Genomic DNA, 21,605 nt, shown 5'->3' with positions numbered 1-21,605 from the left:
GCCGAGGATCTGGCTGGGTATAAAAGCCTATGCACAAGCCGAGCCATTAAAACGTTTGTCACGTAAACTGTGCAACAAACACCATACAAAAATATGATAAAGAAAACACTTTAAACCCCCCCCCCCAAAAAAAATGCATTCCCTTAAAATGCAGAAGCTTTTCAGCTTAGTTTACTAGATAACATTGCTGCATTGAGAAGCATTTATTAAAAGTGACAGTTTTTAAACATGGACTTAAAAATACGTGCCGCCACCATTTGCCATGACAAGAAGGCCATCAGGGAATTGAGGCAATACAGTTGTCATGTGTCCCCATCTGTAGCCTAAGTTTTTACGCTGAGCAACATTATATTCTATTTAAATCTCACACAAGAGAGATGCTCTTATAGCATGCACCAAACTCACGTATTTCAAAGTGCTTTCAAGTGCAACAAGGAACAAGCATTGGCATAGCCAATAGGTCTCGCCTTTGGGACCTTATAAGTGTTTAGCAATGCAGTACATTATTCCTCACTGGCATGCCCACACATGGCTAGCCTTAAATAATATTGCTCCCCATACCTCGGAAAAGCGCCAAGAAGTATGTTTTTTGCCTCCCTCTGCTCCAATTATACAACTGCGCACAAGAACTGGTACAGAGTTTCTCTAAGGTCATAAGAAGATAAGAAGGATTACTGTCAAGTGTGTAGGGTTATAAAAACCTCCACTAGTAGTGCTGTGGAAAGGGGGGGAATTCCCCTTGTCGGAACTACGGCTCTCACACACCCAGCAAGCTAGGTGTCATGCTTCATCATATGAACCTGTCCCTCGTCAGGTCGGCGCTGCAATACCTGATGGGCACCCGAACCGGGGCTCTTTGGTGAGGATCTTTTGTTCCTGCCGGTAGGTGCAGTGGGGGAAGAAAATTGTCAATGTTATTCTTTGGAAGAAAAACAGATTATCGATTTGCAGGTAAGTAAACGACTGTGGGAGTTAAGGTTCTGGGGTTAGACTCAGGGGTCCCCCAGGGTCAGTGATGCACTGTGATTGCACCCTCAGTGGCACTAGGGCGGCCAGGTGCAGTGTTGAGGCCCAATGTTATCCTATGGCTAGCAGGCCACACGGCAGTGGGAGCGAAGCTCCTAGGGTTTAGCTCAGGGCAAGTTGGGGACCAAAGTAGCACCAAAGGTGCACCCTCAGCAGCACTAGGGCGGCCAGGTGCAGGGGGCTGTTTTGAGGTCGGGTGCCCTGTTGTTTCCAATGGAGAACCTCCGGGACAAAGAAACACTGCAGGCTCGGGGACGAGGAGCTTCTGGCTGCGACCACCACTTCGAGGGGTAAGTTGGGATGTCGTGGGTTGGTTAGGCACCGTTGGTTTGGACATACAGGGCTGTAGGGCGTCGGGTGCAGGGGTGCCTTGGGATGTTGGATTTTCTTACCCGCTCTGGTCGCGGTAGGGGAGGTCCTCAGGATTGAGGCTGCAGGTGTCGTCTGGAGGTTTGAGGCAGGTCAGGGGTCGCGGGATCTCTGGTCAGGATCGCCGGGGGGACCTCCTCAAGGTGTTTTTCCACTCTAGCTCTGGCCGGGTGCGGCGGGTGCAGAGTGGGCTGGATTCGCGGTCTCAGGCTGGTACCAGAAGCTGCAGTTTGAACAAGTCCGGTGTTCACGGGAGATTTCAGTCTTTGAAGTGAAGGCAGGCAGGTCCTCCGGGTTTTGTGAGGTTGCTGGCTGCAGGACACACTGGGATTTTGCAAAAGCAGGTTCGAAGGGAGACAGTCCTGTAGGGCTGGGGCCAAGTCAGTGGGCGTCGTCCTCATGTTAGCTCTTTACTGCTCTTCGGTCATTCTTCTTATCTCCTTTTCTTGTGGTTTTCTAATCTGAGGAAGCAAGGTTCAGGGTGCCCTCTAAATGCTAAATTTAGGGGCGTTACAGGTAGGTAAAGAGCAGGGACCAATGGGTCCCTTCCCTGGGGTGGGTACACCCCCTATTCTGCCACTCTCCTGTGGGAGGGGGGCAGGAGCCTGTCCCTGGATGGTTGGGTCCCCCCATCCTCAAGATGGCGGGGACCCGAGGTTGTGCTTCACCTCACCTCCCCCACCTGAGGGGTGGAGTTGGCAGAGGTGGGCACACCTCCCTTCCTCACTTGTTTTTCCTGCCAGTTCTACCGCCTAAAGTGGGGGGTAGACCCAGTGGTGACCCCTGCCCATCCTGGGGGAGGAGCGTTGGCACCTCGTCCCAGGATGTCCATTGTTTCAGGCCCCCGAGAGCAGCAGGCTCTCGACCCAGGGGTCCAGAAACATGTCTGGTGGCGGCAGGCTACGCAGCCACTCAGTCAGGTCACTAGAAGTTGGTCGAATTTCAGGGGGCATCTCTAACATGCCCTCTGTCGTGCATTTTACATTAAATCCCACACTGGCATCCGTGTGGGTTTAATGTGCTGAGAAGTTTTATACCAAACTTCCCAGTCTTCAGTGTAGCCATCATGGTGCTGTGGAGTTCGTAATGACAACCTCCCAGCACCATATACTCTTAATGGCAACACTGCACTTACAGGGCCCAGGAATGGACTTGGGCACTGTAGGGGTACAGGGCTCATGCACCTGTACCCTCACCACTAGCATAGGGCACCCAGCTAGAGGGGTGACTGATGTATGCCAGGGCAGTGGTTTGTGGGCATGGCACACAGGGATGTGTGCCATGTCGACTTTGTTTTGTTCTGCACCAAGACATGCAGCCTGCAAAGGCAGTGTGTAAGTGTCAGGGTACAGGGTGGCACAATAAGTGCTGCAGCCCTTAGAGGCCTTTCTCTGGTTTTGTACGAGTGAAATGTCCAACTAACTATAACTTTCCCTAAAACCTATGGTCCTTTCAGTGAATTTCTAAGGTTATTTAAATGCAAATTTCTAACTATAACGTGCCTGAAACCTAATATTTTTTTAAGTGACTATATATATATATATATATATATATATATATCCACAATACTTCACGCCACGCCAACCATCCAAAGGACGAGAAAGCAGACCCAGATTAGGTGCAAAGCAGGTTTATTCCAAAAACGCCCGCACCTCCGCCATTACGCATTTCAGCCTCCAACGAGGCCTTGATCACTTGACACGTTCCGGGAGTCATTTTTTTCGTTATTTAAAGTGACAGTGCAAAGATCACACTTGACAAGCATCATAGACATAGATGGTACATTACACAAGGTCAGGGAAATCCAGTTGTCATATAGCATACGTAAAATTAATTCATTCATTGAAATACAATAAATATGTGCAAAGAGAGCAAAATATAAATATTCATGATTACCATAAATATTGAAAAAAGCACACACATTATATTGGGTCCAGTGAAAAAGATTCTCGTGTCCTGCCCAAGTGGGCCCATGGCCATAAATGTCCCTCTAGTAGAAAGTGCTAGTGCTTTAATGTAAAAAGTGCTGCCACCCTATTTAAATCACGGCCATGATTTAAAAGTGTAAAAATGTGTGAAACTAAAAATTAAATGAATATATAAAAAAGCATTTGCTGTGTGTATATATATATTCACTTAAAAAACCATAGGTTTCACACATGTTATAGTTAGGTGGATATTTCACTCGTAAAAAACCAATGAAATTCCCCCGTTATAGTTAGTTCAGATAACTATAACTCGCGCGCCCGCAATCCTGCTCATGACGTCACATATTACATCACTCATGACAAGGTCAGTGGCATCAATCATGACATCACTGATGACATCATTCTTGTGATAGAGTGGCGGTCGCGCGAGTTATAGTTATCTGAACTAACTATAACGGGGGAATTTCAATGGTTTTTTACGAGTGAAATATCCACCTAACTATAACATGTGTGAAACCTATGGTTTTTTAAGTGAATTTGCAAGGTTTTTTAAATGCTAATTCCTAACTATAACGTGTGTGAAACCTATGACGACGGATTTACTTATTTCTCATACCCACACAATAAGTACGTTCGAATCGATTATGTCATGTCATCATTAGAGGATCAGCTTCTGCTCGATATAATTAAGTCTCCGAAAACTATTTCGGACCATAATGCACTTACCCTTATTTTTCACTTACCAAGCTGTGAGAAGCCAAAAATGCAATGGTCCTTTGACAGAAAGCTTCTCGTTAACCCCCAATATGTAGCCCATATAACATCATGGGCCCAGGAGTTTTTCGACTACAATCAGTTTAGTGCTCCAAGACTGATTGTATGGGACTGTTTCAAAGCAGCATTAAGGGGGGAGACTATCGCGTTTGTGGCTAGGCGCAAAAAGGCAGAGGACAACATCAATAGGAACCTAATGCTTGAATTGTCTAATCTTGAGACTCACCACGCTGTCCAGATACAACAGGGAAATCCAATTCTTGATACTCTCCAAAAAATATTAGTATTAAAAGCTGAAATTAACAGTACTCTTACCCGAAAAGCTGTTGAATTATACGAAGTTAATAAAAGTAGATTATACGAATCTGGAGAGAATGTTGGCAGATATTTAGCCCTTCGAACACGACAAAAACTATCTCAAAATAAGATCAAGCGGATTGAATATGAGGGCCAGGAATATTCCTCCTCACTTGACATCGTGGAGGTATTCCGAAAATATTATCAGAAGCTATATCATAGCGATAACTTACGCTCTGGTGACGCTATAAAAACCTTTCTTAATAACTGGCTTTCTGACCAAGATTTCAGTCCCGCGATTGATGAATTAGTCAAAGAAGATCTTGAAAGAGAAATTTCAATTTCGGAGCTGGAGATCGCACTCTCTGATCTCGCAAACGGTAAAGCAGCAGGCCCGGACAAAATTCCGCTCGATTTGTATAAGGTGTTAGGTAAACAAATACTCCCTTACTTACTGGATCTGTTTCTGGGGGTTCAGTATCACTCAACCCCACCTGAATCCTGGAAACATACCAACATAGCAATTTTTGCGAAAAAAGGCAAACCCCCACATCTTCCATCCTCTTATAGACCTATAAATCTCATAAACTCCGACTCAAAACTTTATGCCAAGATCCTAGTTAACCGGTTGAGTGGGATCGTCGAGCACCTTGTCTCCCCATGGCAGCATGGGTTTATCCCCGGTAGGGGCACTACGGATCATACCCGGAGAGTCATCACCCTATTTGACATCATGGGCTCCACGGGGGGGCAGATGTCGATGATCCTTCTCGATGCCGAGAAGGCATTTGACCGTGTTTCATGGAGCTTTCTCTGGAGTGTTTTGGAATCTAATAACTTCGGGAACAAGTTTATTGGCGCCATAAAGACCTTATATGTAGATCCTAAGGCAAAAGTCTCCATTGGTGGCACCGAGTCGGAGTTTATTGAGATACAGAGGGGGACGAGGCAGGGCTGTCCCTGCTCCCCGATATTATTTGCCCTTTATATTAATCCCCTAATTGTAAGATTGCTTTCTTCACCCAGTATTTAGCCTGTTGATATAGGAGTGTTTTCAACGAAAGTTTTGGCGTATGCCGATGACGTGGCGGTTTTAACAACAAACCCTGCAGAGGCAGTTCAGGAAATCGAATTAATCACTCAGGCCTTTGGCACTTTTTCAGGCTATTCCCTTAATAGGGATAAAACAATGATTCTTTGTACGAACAATACGGCTTTGGATAGTCCCCTTAAAGTGAAGCAAGCCACCTATCTAGGTGTCTGCCTGTCATCTGATATAAGGGAAATTGACCATCTTAACTACACTCCCCTGATTAACAAAATAAAGACTGACCTAAGGAGAGTAGATAATTTACATCTTTCTATAATTGGTAGGGCTAATTATCTAAAAATGAATATCTTTCCAAGGATACTCTACTTGTTTCGAGCAATCCCGATCTTGCCTGGAGGTAGTTTTATTAAGATCATTGACTCCTCCATGTCTAAATGTATGTGGAGCTTTGGAAAGATTAGAAGAGCCCTACCATTTTTGACCTTACCCCAGGAGAGGGATGGGCTAGGTATTCCTAGTTTAACACTATACTTATGGGCAACTCTTCTCCAACAGATGGGCCCTTTACTGAGCTTCAAAACAACCACCTCGTTTATCATGGAACCCTCTATTCCTTCCATTTATGAGCTGAGTCTTGGGACTAAATGCCAAGGCCTATTCTTAAGGCAGGTTGAACCATTATATTATAAAAAAATTAAGTTTAAGATAGTTACAGATGCATGGAAGGTATGGAAATCTGTATCTAAATATTTAACTATTCCAAAATTTACAAAATATACCCCCTTATGGCGCAGTTCCATTATCTCTATTAGCCTTAACGACTCTACTTCTCGGAGGTGGGAATCCTTAGGTATTAATACAGTGGGTGATTTTCTTGGTCAGGAAATTACTCCGTCATTTGGATGGCTGCAGCAGAAATATTCTATTCCAAACACCGATTTTCTGAAATACCTTCAGGTGTATACAAGCATTCGTAACTGTATCCCTAGAATTAAACTGGATAACGTCAATCTCCTCTCTATTATTGGGAAACGCTCTACTAGAATTGGCACTCTTTACCAATTGTTGATCCAAAATACCACAGATGATATAGAGCGGGTTGAACAGGCTTGGGCCACAAGATTAACTAACCCAAATGTTGACATTGACCTATGTTTGGCCCTCTCATCTAAATTTTTTATTGCCTCGAACCTTAAAGCCCAATATTATAGAGTTCTCTTTAATCTCTACTTTACCCCTGCAAAGTTATTTTCTTGGGGCTTACGGGCTGATGATAGCTGCCCCAGATGTAGCCAACCCCAAGCGAATTTAATTCATATGTTTGTGGACTGCCCCAAATTAGGTTTATTAAAGGCTGCTATTATGAGATTCTGGGCTCAGATATTTACTCATGATATCCCAGAATCAGTAACTCTTTATTTAATGGGTCATGATGATTCTCTCGGTCATAGCAATGAAGAACAACGGATACTTTTCTTGGGTACTGCTATTTTCCGTATCATTCTTGCTGCACGGTGGAAGGATCCTGAACCACCCACCTTTCAGATGTGGCTCAGCCGTTTCTTGGCAACATACAAACAGGAACTATCAATATATAGCTCCAGAGGCAAAAAATCTAGGCTTCTTGGGGCCCAGATTTGGGCTCCCATTTCCAATTGGTACTCAAATCAGAGGTGTAATGACTTACCCTCCTCGACTTAACTGATGTATTTGTTTTCTTACTTCTTTTTACTCTGTACTGACTGCATACTTGGGTGTCATGATTGATTATGTATTGCTAAAATATTTTGTGGTTGAATTTTGCTCAATAAAAAAATAAAAAAAAAAGAAAAAAAAAGAAATGTAGGGATGTGCCTACATACGAGTAAAGAACGTGTTTTCTGACACAAGTCCCTGATAAGACATGCCGCTCAAGTAACACGTTAAGAAGTTCTGTTCATAGATTCATGCCACATGCAGGCTTGGTTTGCATTATCTACACCCAGTAGAGTAAAGATATATATATATATATATATATATATATATATATATATATATATATATATATATATTTGAAAACAATTGGCACAAAAGTGTCAAACGGATCATCAGGATTGATGAGAACTTGTCATTCTGTACTATGATCTCTGCGATCTGATAAAAAGTTTTTTCATCCCAGAAATAGCCACTATTTGAAATAATTCCTCAACAAGTCCTCAGGCAGCCTCCTCTCGCACCTGTCCTATTCCTGAGGTGCTCCCACACCAGTTCCTCAGAGGTTCCTAACAGAAGCATCACAGCTGTCGGCCATCGTCTTCTACTCTTGATATCCGCATCCGAGAGATGAACAAGTGATACTTAGCCAATCCATGCCTCCAAAACTAGAACTAGGTTGTTGATCCCTTCATACTCATCATTGCAATGGTTTTTATGTAGCGCTGTACCCGAATCACTAAAAACACTAGCATAATAGTCCAGTAGTTATATGAATATAATGGCAGAATGTTAATGGGTTTTCTGTATGGTAGCATGATGTTAACATTGCACAGAGATGGAGTGAGAGGGGTCCATGGCTTACCAGCTGTATGGCAGGATAGCCATTCTGGCTCGGGACGGGGGTCAGCTCTATTAAATGTGTGAGAAAAAGTGCTCTAGGTCACAAAAGAAGGCTGTCTGTCTTTTATGCTGGGGACCACAACCTTACTTTTAACTAAGAATGCGCTTCAGTATCTGTCATTTGCCAGATCAGAGCTTCCTTACTGGAAAAAGCCAAACAGGTTTATCTTGGGGTTACTTTCTTTCTTTCTGGCCCTAGTTTTTCTGTTTATTCCATGGCTTCGGCTGTTGGCTGAAGTTATCCTGGGTCATCAGGTATGCAGGTAGTGGTGGTCAACAGATGGTCAAGGTTAAAGGAAAGAATGCAGGATCCGTGACAGCTGTCATTGACTCTACGCAACTTCACTGTTAACCTCCTTAATATGTGATCAGGATGGCTCTTTTTTTATAAAAAAATAAATTTTATTTGTCAAGTAACACATATAAAGCAGAGCTGTGTACCCCAGAGACTTCTGCAGCATCAACAAACACCAATTTGACTTTGACTATTATCATGTGTATACAGGAAAAAATGAAAAGCAATACAAATGAAACATTAACAAAGTGGCTATAACCCCCCCCCCCAGTCTTCCTCCTCCATTGGGCCTACAGGGCCTACATCTCCCTCCCATGTCTCTCTGAGATGCTGTAGTGAAGGGGAGCTATGTGTAACTAGGGACGGGTAGATTTTGGATATCTTGTGATCCCGGAGATCCCCCATAAATACCTTTGCCTCCACCGGACTGAACTCTGCCAGCTTCTCCAACCATTCCAAACTAGGGGAAATGTCATGCCGGAACGGTAAATATTTACAAAATTTAGTTTTAGGCATATGGAAGTCTTTTTGTTTATCTTGGAAGGATTTCAAGACAGGCCCCCGCATAACATTACCCAGGGTAGAGATCCCGATATTTTCCCAATCGCGAAATCCAGGCAGTGCAGCCAACTGCGGCAGGCGCCCATTGTGCCAAAGAGGGGTCTCCCGAGTCAACCTATTCCACCAACCCATCCTCTGTAGCGTCTGCCTTCAGATCTGAAAAACAATCCTCGTGACTGACGGCAGGGAGCGTCTCAGCTGTGCAGAGTAGAGAATTTTGTGTAGGGTGTGTGGTCCCCCATGCACCTCAGTTCAACAGCGTACGCCGGATCAGTCCTATCCCCATACCACCATTAGTTAAGGACTAGCAGATGCGAGGCCATGTAGTACGATAGAATATCAGAGGTTGCCAACCCCCCACAGTACGTGGACTGAAAGCAGGTCCGCAGGGCCACCCTCGCCGCCCCAGAGAAACTGACCCAGGGCCGCATTAACCTGACGGAACCACCTGGGAGAAATCGGATATGGATGGTTTTGCAATTGATACAGCAAGCGCGGGAGCGAAACCATCTTGAAAATGGCCGACCGGCCATATATATAGGTAGGGACATGTACGACCAGGTTCTAATATCCTCCCTTACACAGTCCCATACAGGCGCCAAATTTCTATCCCAGGATACGGTATGTGAATCCGATAGGAACACTTCCAAGTATTTCATCCCCCCATACACCACCTGCACTGCGGATGCCCAAGAACCGAGACCCCCCTCTCCACCCAGGACCCAGAGGGTAGACTTCCGAGGGTTCATGTACAGGCCGGAGGTCTCCCCAAAAATCTGCATGATGTGTAGCAGCCGCGGTCCCGTCCTATCCAGATGAGTGAGGAAGAACAGCACATCGTCGGCATATAGGGCAATACTATCCGACAGTCCGTGTGCCCATTCAAGACCAGTCACTTGAGCGTCGATCCACACCCAGGCAGCAAGCGGCTCCATCGCTAACGCGAACAAATAGGAAGACAGTGGACACCCCTGTCTGGTGCCCCGTCCAATGGAAAACGTAGAAGAGACAGAACCCGCCACGGGTACAGATGCGGTTAGACCTGTATATAGTAGGGTTAGATAGGACAAGAAACGGGGCCCTATGTTCAACCTGCGAAGAAGTGCGAATAGGTACACCCAGATTAGAGAAACAAATACCCTGTCCATATCTACCAGCAAAAGCGCCGCCCGCTCCCCCAATCTCCGGATGGTCACAACAGCAACGTGCGCCCGGCGAATATTATGACGGGTCCCCGTTGGGGCATACACCCGGCCCGGTCGGGATGAACTAAGAAGGTAATATACGTCCGGAGACGGTTGGCCAACGCCTCTGCCAAAATCTTTGCCTCAACGTTTGAGAGGGAGATGGGGCGATACGACGCATGTTGATCGGGAGGTCTACCAGGCTTGTGGAAAACCACCACTTCCGCATGTCTCCACTCACTAGGCAAGCAACCCCGTTCCCTGGCCTCTTCCACCACCTTGTGGTAGTGGGGACCCAGCTGCTAGAAAAACCGTTAAAGAAATTTGTTCTGAAAGCCATTCGGTCCCGGGGCCTTTCCGGGGTGCAAGTCCCTTAGGGCAGCTCCCAATTCGTCCTCCGTGAGTGGGCAATCTAACTCCACACTCACTTCGTCTGAAAGGGCCTTAGGCAGAAGGTCATCTAAGAAGCGACCTATCACCTCTGCCGATAAGCATTCCTTGAGGGCATAGAGATCTGCGTAATACGTAGCAAAGCTCTGAAATGGGTGTCCCATCCGGGCCAACAGTACTAGGGAGAGCCTGGGGGCAAAGTGACCCCTGACACAGTCTGTGCAGCAGCTTGCTAAATTTATCTCCCCACTGATAGATCCTGCTTCGGGTCGCCAACCATGCCTGGTGGGCCTCGTCTAGTAGGAGCTGCGAATAGCCCTGTTGCGCTAGCAGCAATTGGCGAACCTGCTGCCCTCCAGCCTTCCTACTGCGTGCCTCCAGCCCAAGAATTTCAGCTTCTGCTCGTATGAGGGACTCCCTGTGCTTTCTACGGGCCGCCGTACAGAAGGAAATAGGATGGCTCTATTTGAGTGGTTTAAAGACCACACTTCTGACGTCTATCATCAGAAGTTTGGTCTTTGAACCACTCAAAAAGAGTCAGCTACAACCTCCCTTTAATGGCCTCAAGTTCTAAAATACTGGCTGCTCTCTTGTGCCCCTGGCGGTAGCCGGCCTGCAAGGTCCGCAGCCAGGTCTGATGAAGATGAAACGTTCTACTTGCATGCTGATGCAGCCTACAAGTGATGTTTCTTCCAAATGTGTGTGATAATAAACCTCAAATAAAAAAAATGACTCGTCTAAAATAAGTTTGCACAGAACCCTCTTTTCAGCATTAAATTATCCCAATTTCATATATCCAGAGCCACACATTAACTAGAAATAATTGTAAATGAAACAGCGTGTTGATTCCTGAAACTTGTTCTAAGACGACATATAGTTAGTTATCACATGTGTGAACCTGTCATTCGTTCAGAGCTGCCATGTGTTATAGGCACACCTGCCCATGTTTGTAAACTCCTCACCAAGTCTGTAGTTTCTTCTGAGTAGACCTCTCACTGTCGCCACATTCTATTGCCCTCTCCATTGTTTGATGCCAGTTAACATAGGTTGGCTGCCATTTAATTTGTAGAGTGAATCTTATGATTTCAATCCCATTTTCAGCTGAATGCCTACTTCTAGATACAATCAGATCTTTTATTCTACCACTAAGTGACAGCTCTGAATCCAAGTGAATTTTTAATTTGTTATTTTTGTTGCATCGACTGTTCTGTTTGAATGGCCATGTTTTGGGTTGAATCCGCATTTACAAGCACTGAGACCCCAAAGTGGTCTACATTCAAAGTCCTGCCGTTTGCCTAAGATGTTTTTTTGCTGATTTCATGTACATGTGGGAACAAGTTTCGCACATAAAAACATATATTTTTTTCAAATTTCTAGATACAATCAAATCTTTTATTCTACCACTAAGTGACAGCCCTGAATCCAAGTTAATTTTTAATTTGTTATTTTTGTTGCATCGACTGTTCTGTTTGAATGGCCATGTTTTGGGTTGAATCCGCATTTACAAGCACTGAGACCCCTAAGTGGTCTACATTCAAAGTCCTGCCGTTTGCCTAAGATGTTTTTTTGCTGATTTCATGTACATGTGGGAACAAGTTTCGCACATAAAAACATATATTTTTTTCAAATTTCTAACACGCCTACTGTCTTAATGAAAAACAACAGATTGCTATCACCCCCAGTGATCCAGCTGATGGAATGCTTTTAACGCGTGCACATACTGTACCAAATGTTTACACAGTTTAAGCCAGAATTCTGGTTCTTTAAATATTTTCCCTGAGGGCAGTCACGTTCCCAGAGGGAGCATATCCTGGTAACTATACATAACTCTCCTTTACGACGCTGCCTCAAGAAGGTCCTCCTGTTCTGTTTAATACTTGCACTTTGCTTTTTTTTAGATAAACAGAGGAAAGAAATGTTGTTAGTTGGTGAGCCCTTCCTGCTGAAGCACGCGCATGTCGTTATTTGCTGGTGCAGCCTATCTTTAATCAGTGGGTGTGGTTGTGCTCTGCTGCCAAAATGTGAGAATTGTGGGTAGTAGGAGTGATGGACTGCTTTACGTCGTCTGTTTGGGTTGAGAGACCACAGCCCACATGCTCATGGTTCCTGATGGCTTAAGCCCTACTTATGAGGTGGGGATTAAGGTGTGAGATATGTATTGCAGCCAGAAAATACTGATAACCCGGCATGTGGTTTCTATAGGGTGTGGTAAATACCACATCTTACAAGTTTTCCTCTGACTGGAATGAGTCAGTTTTTTTTCTGCACAACTTCCCTCAAGTGTTAGAATTCACAGTAAATTTCGGTAGGTCTGACCTGAAAAAATTACCAGGGGAAAATTAGGGGTGCTGTAATTACCGCATTACTTGAAGTTCTGATCTAGGAGTAAACTCTAGATAGCACAGTGATCGGCATATAACCCTCACCTCATAACCAGGGCCTTACATTTTTGTGCTTCGCAGAAAAAAACAATTGCGTCACCACGTCTTCACTGACCTATCATATGAAAGTAAACAGTAGAGGCACCTGTGAGGCCTCCAAGGGTTTAACCAACGAGCACGCTAGTAGAACCCTGTCCCGACCTCACACCTACCCGAAAAGGAGAACAAGCATTGGCAAAGCCAATAAGTCTGCTTTGGGTTTCCCCAGCGTTTTGGCTTTGTCAAAGCTTGTTTTTTTCTGATGGATACTTCTAAACACAGATTCCACCCCTTATAACACAACAGTGATACTCAGAGTACAGACCAGGGGCCACATGCGGCCTTCCTGACCTTTACATGCGCCCCCCTGGTCAACAGCAGCACTAAGTTGCTGTGCACTCTACTCTGCTCTAAAATTAGAAAAATGTTAAATAAACTGGCAAGCCTTTATATAAAGGTGAATTGAAGTTAAAGAAAGGAAGTTTCAGGCACCACTTAACTTTAAGTTCACCATAATTTTTTTTAAAGACATCTTGGAGAAAAAGTTTAAAAATATGATAAATTCTTTTCAAGATTAAAAGGGTATTTATTTAGCCGCAGAACTGTTTCACCTTAGTACATCACATTATATTGTGCATTGAAGAAATATTTTTTTAAACTTGATAGTTTTCAAACATGAATTTAGAAATTTTCATTATTTCCCCCACCCTGATGACAATGCCAATAGTGAGCTAAGAGACAAGTCAGTTGTTACGTGCACCATCTGGGTGGCCTGGGTACCTGTTATACATGACAATATTATAGTTTATTAAATCAAACACAGGAGAAGAATTTGTACAGCGCACACCCGGAAGCCATGTATTTTGTGGTGTGATATGTGATAGTGAAGAAAAAGGAGGAAAAGTGAAAAAAAAACATTGCCTAAGATCACAATTTGGTTAAGTTGGGTGCCGGGATTAATCCAAGGTTTACTGATTTCACATTGTGTGATCCAGCCACTAGATGCATATGCTTCGCTTCCCATACACCCACCTAACTGCCAATCCCACCCTCCAAATCACCTAATCCCTCCTTTCTTCTATCAATGCAGCCCTCTGTCACATCAAAGACCAAATGTTTTGGCGCCTCCCAAAATGTTTGCCAGTACCATGCCTTATAATAAATACCAGGTGCAGATTGGATCCGGAAATCTTTTCCATTGCAGTGATCCAACGCATTAGGTGGCGTCATGCTGCTTCTCCCTGACTCCATACTATTCTGGAAGCGGAGTAGCGAAGCAGCATATAAGTGCCACCCTTGTATGCTGATGTCCGTTCCTTTCTTTCACTGCCTTCCAACATGTACCTGGAGCTCAGCTCCCATTGTTTTTTGGCAGTTTTCCAAAGACTTCTGACAGTTTCAACAGTGTGCTAGAAAACCATGTTCCCACCCTACCTACAGTTTCAAGGCATGCAGCGACTGCAGGAAGCAGATGTCAGTCACGGACCTGCTTGAGGTGTCTGGGTTCTGCGCCTGACTCCTATGTTGTGCGGAAAGTGCACCTTATGCACCTGAAGGCGATCTGAGACTGGGAGGTGAAGCAGTATGTCACTGAACACAAGAATTCACATCCTTCACAACGGTCCCGCTTGTACTCCAAGTCACGGGTGCAGACTCGGTCCCAGTCTCGAGGCCACTCCTGTGACCACTCATCTTAGTGCTCAGAATCCTCCAGTAAGTAAAAGTCCAGGTCCAAGTGCAGACATAATAAAGTGAAGCAGAACTCAACCCCTATCTGCTGCTCTGATTCCAAAGAGAATATACAATTGCGTCAAGATACCAGTCACACTCCATTCAAGGTTACTGGTCACTGAACTAATCCCTCAGCTGGCCTCGACATGCCCCGAATTTCGCAGGCCATCATCAAACATGCAGTACATTGAGGCCTTCAAAGAGGCACACTGCAAACTTCCCTTGTGTTTCTGGCTTCCTCTGGCGCACCTCCAAGCCCCATTGAACCATGAGTGCACCCCTAGTGTCATCTGTCCATTTCCAGTTACTGGGCACCTACTGACACCGCTACAAACTTTCACTTCAGTCCAGAGCGCCGAGCCAGTCCCTGCTACCCATACGCTGCAACCACGCCATAGGCACCTGTAGATGATCCAACGCGATGCCTTTGTCGGACCCCGAACCAACTTCTGCTTGAGTTCGACCAATTTCGAGCTGTGAAATTACAAAAGCGTAACTGGTCGTCATGCTCCCTGACTCTAACCCAGCCCCTCTGCCAGGAGTAAAAAGACGTCCTCATCAGGTATGCCATACTGCTCTGTGGCATCAATTCCCAACCGCTTGTGCTTGAATTCCCAGAGATGTAGAGTGTTGTGCAAGGACAGACAAACATAACATATCTTTAACTTTGTTTACTGTCTTTTCCAGGTGGATATTGTACAGATGTGCATCATTGAAATGAAATCGAGACCTGGCAAACCTCTCTATCACTTGGAACATTTCATTGAGGGCAAGTACATCAAATACAACTCCAACTCTGGTTTCGTCAAAGACGACAATATTCGGCTAACCCCACAGGTAAGCCCAAAAACAGGAGTTCTAGTCTATGCAGCTTCATTTTCATAACTGTGTTTAAAAGTTGCGTTCTACAAGCTACTTGTTAAAGCCTGATTTCCAAGGGATACTGTGTAGAGATGCTCATGCCATAGAAATTTGGAATTCGGTTATTATGCACTATAGCTACAATATAGCTAGAGAGCAATGAAGGGCTGTACCCGATGAAGATTGTTCAGCACTGGCACTAAAACTGGAGCAAAAATACATTTTTCTTCCAACTCGGGGGCATCCTGCTGAAATGCCCAGATAGTTTGCACAAGTTCAGAGGGCCTTATACTCCTTGCAATTAGAAGTTGAGAGTTTGTTTGCTTAATAGGAAATGGCCCATGACTCCAAACCAAAGAAGAAGCCTGCTGTTAAAAAACTTTCTTGTAGAAAAGAAAAATGTATGCCATTGTCTGTTTCTGAAATAGAGAAGAATGGATTGTCTCTTAATGTAATAAAAATGTAAAAAATAACGTTTTTAAAGTTTCTGGATGCCAAGACACTGAGGACATAAATGTAATCAATAGACCTGTTAGGAGCTTATTTCCAAGTCCCACAAGTATCCAAGGTTTCTGGTGGACATTTCTTATTAGCAGTTCTAGACTGGTATTTAGCGTCGAACATCCCTAAGCTCTTTAACCAAGGCAAGGGTATCTTCTTGTGGGGCAGCTCAGTGTTTTACTGGTAACAACAGTTCTTGCCGGGGCGACTGGGTATTCAATAGGGGTGCATGAGTTTTTTTTAAATGAGATTTTTTAGTCTTTGCAGTAGATTCTAATGGTGCTGTTTGTGCAGTGCCTTTCTGGTTTTCTGTTTAAATCACTGAACGTTACCTTTCAGGGGCCGTAGTACATCAAATTGTTCTTTAAAAAAACCGGGCAAGTTTGAGTATAATGTAAATAATGGATGGATGATAAGTCCCTGGTTGGTAAAGGCGCTTCCTCTTTCCTGTATCAAGTCTGTGCAAGTCTATCTGTAGGTGCTCAAGGGAAGAGGGGTCACCCACCCCTCCCAATTCGTAATCCCTAGGGATCACACACAATGTAGATTCCGTACCCGAGCACACATACAATATCAAACACTGGTTATTATCATATAACAATATGAAAGAGGACAACTTCATAGTGGTTGCACTTTAATTTCCTTTCTTCCGTTGGTCCAGCCAACACGTGTTTTCGTCGCCCGGTAGTACCCGCGACTTCCTCAGGGCTAATGAATATGATGTGATGATGGTTCAACCTTGTGACCGGTTATAATTCCGTCCCGGCCAGACAGGCAGGGAATGAAAGATAGGTCCGTCAGGAAAGGGTGTGTCCTGTGCATAAAATATCGCTGCAGTCATTGCGTCTGTGAAATCCAAGTTCAGTATAGGGCACTTTCGTGCTTCGGCGTGTGTACACGTCAATCTTCGGTCCCCAATGTGGCTGCGGAGTACTCCCGGGCGACGAAACACGTGTTGGCTGGACCAACGGAAAAAAGGAAATTAAAGTGCAACCACTACGAAGTTGTCCTGTTTCATATTGTTATATGATAATAACAAGTTTGAGTATTCATTCTTTCTGAGCAGGTAACGGCCTTTTGGACTTCAAACAAATACTTGCTTGATTTTGGCAAGAGTAGAGGAGGTAGAAGCTGCAATGCAAGCAGTAGATAGTTCCAGGTAACCTTGCACTAACAGCCTTCAGCGTCTCTGGGACATGCTGCTCTGTGTATGACCTTTGGACTGCCATTTGTTATTCATGGTACCATGAGTAATATGCATAGTCCAACCCTCACTGTAACCACAGACACTGTTACTTACTCATCACAGTGGCTATTGAAAGAAGCATTAATCTCATCGCTCCTCAGTGTGTCAGTAAAACATGGTTCTCAGATCTGGTGTAGATGGCACAAGACAGAGTGTTGGAACTGCCAGCTCATCAGGACTTGTTAACAATGCAAAGGGGCCTGATATGCCGCCCAGAACCAGTTTTATTCAGCTTAGCAGCATGGTTCCTCAGAATGTAGTGTTAGGGCACCAAGGACTCCCACAGAGAGCCACGGAGAGTCTCAAATAGGACAAAAGACCTACTACAAGCAAAAGCTACATGGCAAAACGGTGCTGGTTCAGAAATTGGTGAAACAGGGGTAGCACTTAAGCACATTTGGACACACGACGGTGGTCAAGTACCTTACTGACAGCACTTAAGCACATTAGCACACACAACGGTAGTCAAGTACCTTACTGACTTGTTGAATGAGGGCTTATCATACAGAAATGTACCCTATTTGCAGGGCTCACTTGTTTTTGCCTTTTTGCTGAACCCTGTTTTTGCTGTCTATAGAACTCTGTGCACTCAACGCCTACTAACCAGTGGTAAAGTGCTTGTGCTCCTCCTTTCTACATGGTGAAATTGGTATACTTCTGATTGTCATACTTATTTACCAATCAGTCCCTATTATAGGGTACCTAGGTATACCCAGTGCCTGTAAGTTAAATGTCACAAGTGGACTGCATCACCCATTGTGCCATCTACTACAGTAACAATGTAAACATTTTTACAGGCCTGCCACCATTAGCCTGACTGTGCAGGTTTTAACTGCAAATTGGACCTGCCAAACTAACCTCTTTTGACAGATATAAACTCTCCTTTTTTTGTCACACCTATGTAGATCTTACTGACCATAAAGGCAGGGTGCATGGTCTTTAAAAGTAGAATATGTACAAGTTTAATATTCAACGTGTCCTTACAATGAAAATGCCATTGACGCTATTTTCCCTGTAGCGGTTTGACTGTAGGAAAACACTGAAATGCAATATTAAATACGAATCCTGTTTCTCAGGAATGGGACTAGCTAGAATAGTAGTTAAACACCTATGTTCGAGGCATATGAGCTGCAGATTGTACACTTAGCATAGATCGCCATCTGGTGTTGGGCCCGGATGTTTGCAGTTTGTTTTTCTTCTTGGACAGTGTTTGGAAGTCACGAGTTTGGTGACTCCTCCTTCGGTCCGTACTGCGCATGGGCTTCGGCTCCATCCTCAGATTGTTTTTTTCCGCCATCGGGCTCGGATGTGATACTTCGTGCTCCGGCTTCGAACTTCTACGGTTCCAGCCTCGACGGAAAATCCTCGATTCTTCGAGTTCCTTAATCATCTTCATCTCTCGAAGCGGCACTTTCTCCATCCCGTACATCGACACCGGCCTTCGGGCCCTCCGCGACTCCGGTCCCGGCCGATGGAAAGGACTTTGTTCAAAAGGTGCCCAAAATGTGGGTCTAAATTTCCCCACACCGACCTCCATCAGGTGTGTAACCTTTGCCTCTCTCCGGAACACGAGGCCAGAGACTGCCCCGCCTGCAAGTCTTTTCGATCGAAGAAGACCATCCGAGATCGAAGAGCTCGACGCACCATGGCGCACTCATCCTCTGCAGCTCCACCGGACATCTTCGGAGACGACGCCGAAGCTTCGGGGCAAACACACACCGAGCAGGAGGAAGACGTCGTCAGCGCTTCCGAGGCCGACGACTCCGACGTGGAGGACATTACACCAGCGCAGCGGGCCGTGAGTAATATGCCCCCTCCTACCCCCACGCCGAAAACCAAAGAGACTCAGGTTACTCCCTCGCCTGCCGGCCTGGGCAAAACCAAAACCAAAACTTCGATCACCCCACCTTCGGGCCCGGTGTCGAAGCTCCCAAAGTCTCATGGCAGCTCGGGATCGAGCCAGCCGACACCCGGTGCCGAAAAACAGCATCCGGCACCGAAGACTGCAAAATCCAGCTCGACTCCGAAACCACCGGTGCCGAAGCCTGGACACTCGGTGCCGACCAAACACAAACACAAATCTGTCGGCACCGATGCTCCGGCGCCGAAACATCATTCGACGCCGAAACACCCGGAGACCTCAAAAAAGCATGGCGCACACAGACCATCGAAACCCCCGGTTCCGAAATCACCGGTGCCGACAGACGACTCGACACCATTGGCTCTGTTTACACCAGACCCTTTACAAAAGACTTTGTCCAAAGATCCAAAGACTGGGCTTTTGACTTTAACTACCAAGAAAAGACGCCTTGATGCTCCGGCTCCTCCTCCTCCACCCAAAAGGAAGGACTCTGCTACTTCTCCCCTCAGAGTGCCCTCCCCACTACCGCCTCCCCTACCCCCTCCACCTCCTCCACCACCTCCACCTCACAGGTCTCCGCCACCTGTACCTCACTACGATCCGACCCCATCCCTGATATACCCAATGTACCTCAGGACGACTTATACCCATCAAGACCGTCTCCTCCAGAGGACTCCTTAGGGTTTCACAATTTAGTGCAGAGAGCAGCACACTACCATGGGGTGGACATGCACAGTGAACCAGTAGAAGAAGACTTCCTACTGGATACATTTGATATACAAGACAAATCCACTTCCATTTTACCCATGCTTAAGGGTGTCACCAAGCACGCTACAGAGGTGTTCAAAGACCCTGTCAGAGCCAGAGTACTGAACCCTAGAATAGAGAAGAAGTATAAGGCGGCACCCACAGACCCTGCTTACATCAAGGGCCCTGCTCCCCTAGATTCCCTAGTTGTCTCCACAGCTAGAAAGCGGGCTAACTCCCAATCCTCAGGAGATGCCCCACCGCCAGACAAAGAATCTAAACTTCTGGACGCGTCTGGTAAACGCACCGCCTCCCAAGCTGCAAACATGTGGCGCATTGCAAACACACAAGCACTGCTTGCGCGATATGATAGAGCACACTATGACGAACTAGAGGCTCTTATGCAGCACCTTCCAGAAAAATACAAGCACAAGGCTCATGACCTGATACAGGAGGGTAAACTAATTACAAACACCTCCATTAAGTGTGCCCTCGATGCAGCCGACACTGCTTCTAGGGCCATAAATACCAGTGTCCTGCTTCGTCGCCACGCCTGGCTCAGGATCTCAGGTTTCAAGCCTGAAGTCCAGGCATCCATACTCAATCACCCCTTTGACCAGGAAACACTCTTTGGGCCAAAGGTAGACGAAGCGCTCGAAAAGATGAAGAAAGACACAGACACAGCAAAGTCAATGGGGGCACTCCAAACACAAGCCTCCAAACGTTCCTTTCGACGCTCGTCCTTTCGTGGCACAGGCAGAGGCTCCTCCACCGATAACGCCTCTACCTCCTACAAGTCCCCTCCTCAAAATACCTTTTCAAAGGGCAATCAGAGAGGTGGTTACAGGGGTAACAACAATAAGGGCAGGGGCAAAACCAACAACACCCGTTCTGCCACCCCCCCCGCACAATGACTCCCCTCCGCTCCCCCCAGACCATTCCACTCCGGTCGGGGGCGGACTACAAAACTTTATCCACGTATGGGAGTCCATAACATCGGACAAATGGGTAACCCAAATCATTCGGTCAGGGTACTGTCTCGAACTAACATCTACCCCACCCAATATCCCACCAAGGCACCGTCCAATGTCTCAAGAACATTCCACACTGCTCAAACAAGAGGTACTCTCACTCCTCCAAAAACACGCTATAGAGCAGGTCCCCGTCAATCAACAAAATCTAGGGGTCTACTCCCTATATTTCTTAATACCAAAGAAAGACGGGACCCTCAGACCCATTCTCGACCTCCGGCCTCTAAATGCCTACATACACTCAGACCATTTTCACATGGTCACCCTACAGCAAGTCCTCCCACTCCTCTGCCAGGGAGACTTTCTCACAACCTTGGATCTGAAAGACGCATACTTTCACATTCCAATACACCCCTCTCACAGGAAATACCTCAGGTTCGTGGTGGACGGGCAACATTACCAATTCACGGTTCTCCCCTTCGGGGTCACCACCGCACCGCGGGTGTTTACCAAATGCCTAGCAGTAGTAGCAGCACACCTCAGACGTCAACACATTCACGTCTTCCCTTACCTGGACGACTGGCTGATAAAAGCCGCGTCCTACGACCAATGTGTGCAGCATACAAACAGCACCATCCAACTGCTCCACCAGCTAGGCTTCACGGTGAACTACCAAAAGTCCCACCTCATACCATCTCACACAAAGCAATATCTCGGGGCCACTATAGACACCTCCAAGGGTATTGCCTATCCAAACTCAGCCAGAATCACAAGCATTCAAGCCTTACGCAAAACAT

At 45.8% G+C, this 21,605-nt stretch overlaps 1 protein-coding gene across 9 annotated transcripts in view; it reads left to right on the top strand.

The window, feature by feature from the left end:
- Positions 1-21,605, top strand: part of EEF2K (eukaryotic elongation factor 2 kinase) — a 220,552-nt gene that overhangs the window by 93,799 nt on the left and 105,148 nt on the right. For all 9 annotated transcript variants that reach the window (XM_085629051.1, XM_085629048.1, XM_085629049.1 and 6 more), the window contains one exon: positions 15,309-15,458. In XM_085629051.1, the coding sequence (XP_085485177.1) occupies positions 15,309-15,458 (150 nt within the window). The remainder of the gene's footprint in view (positions 1-15,308; positions 15,459-21,605) is intronic.

Source organism: Triturus cristatus, chromosome 10 (genome assembly GCF_964204655.1).
Source record: "Triturus cristatus chromosome 10, aTriCri1.1, whole genome shotgun sequence".
NCBI classification, from domain to species: domain Eukaryota; kingdom Metazoa; phylum Chordata; class Amphibia; order Caudata; family Salamandridae; genus Triturus; species Triturus cristatus.
Note: the sequence above shows the minus strand (reverse complement) of the source record. Positions and strands in the feature narration are given on the sequence as shown.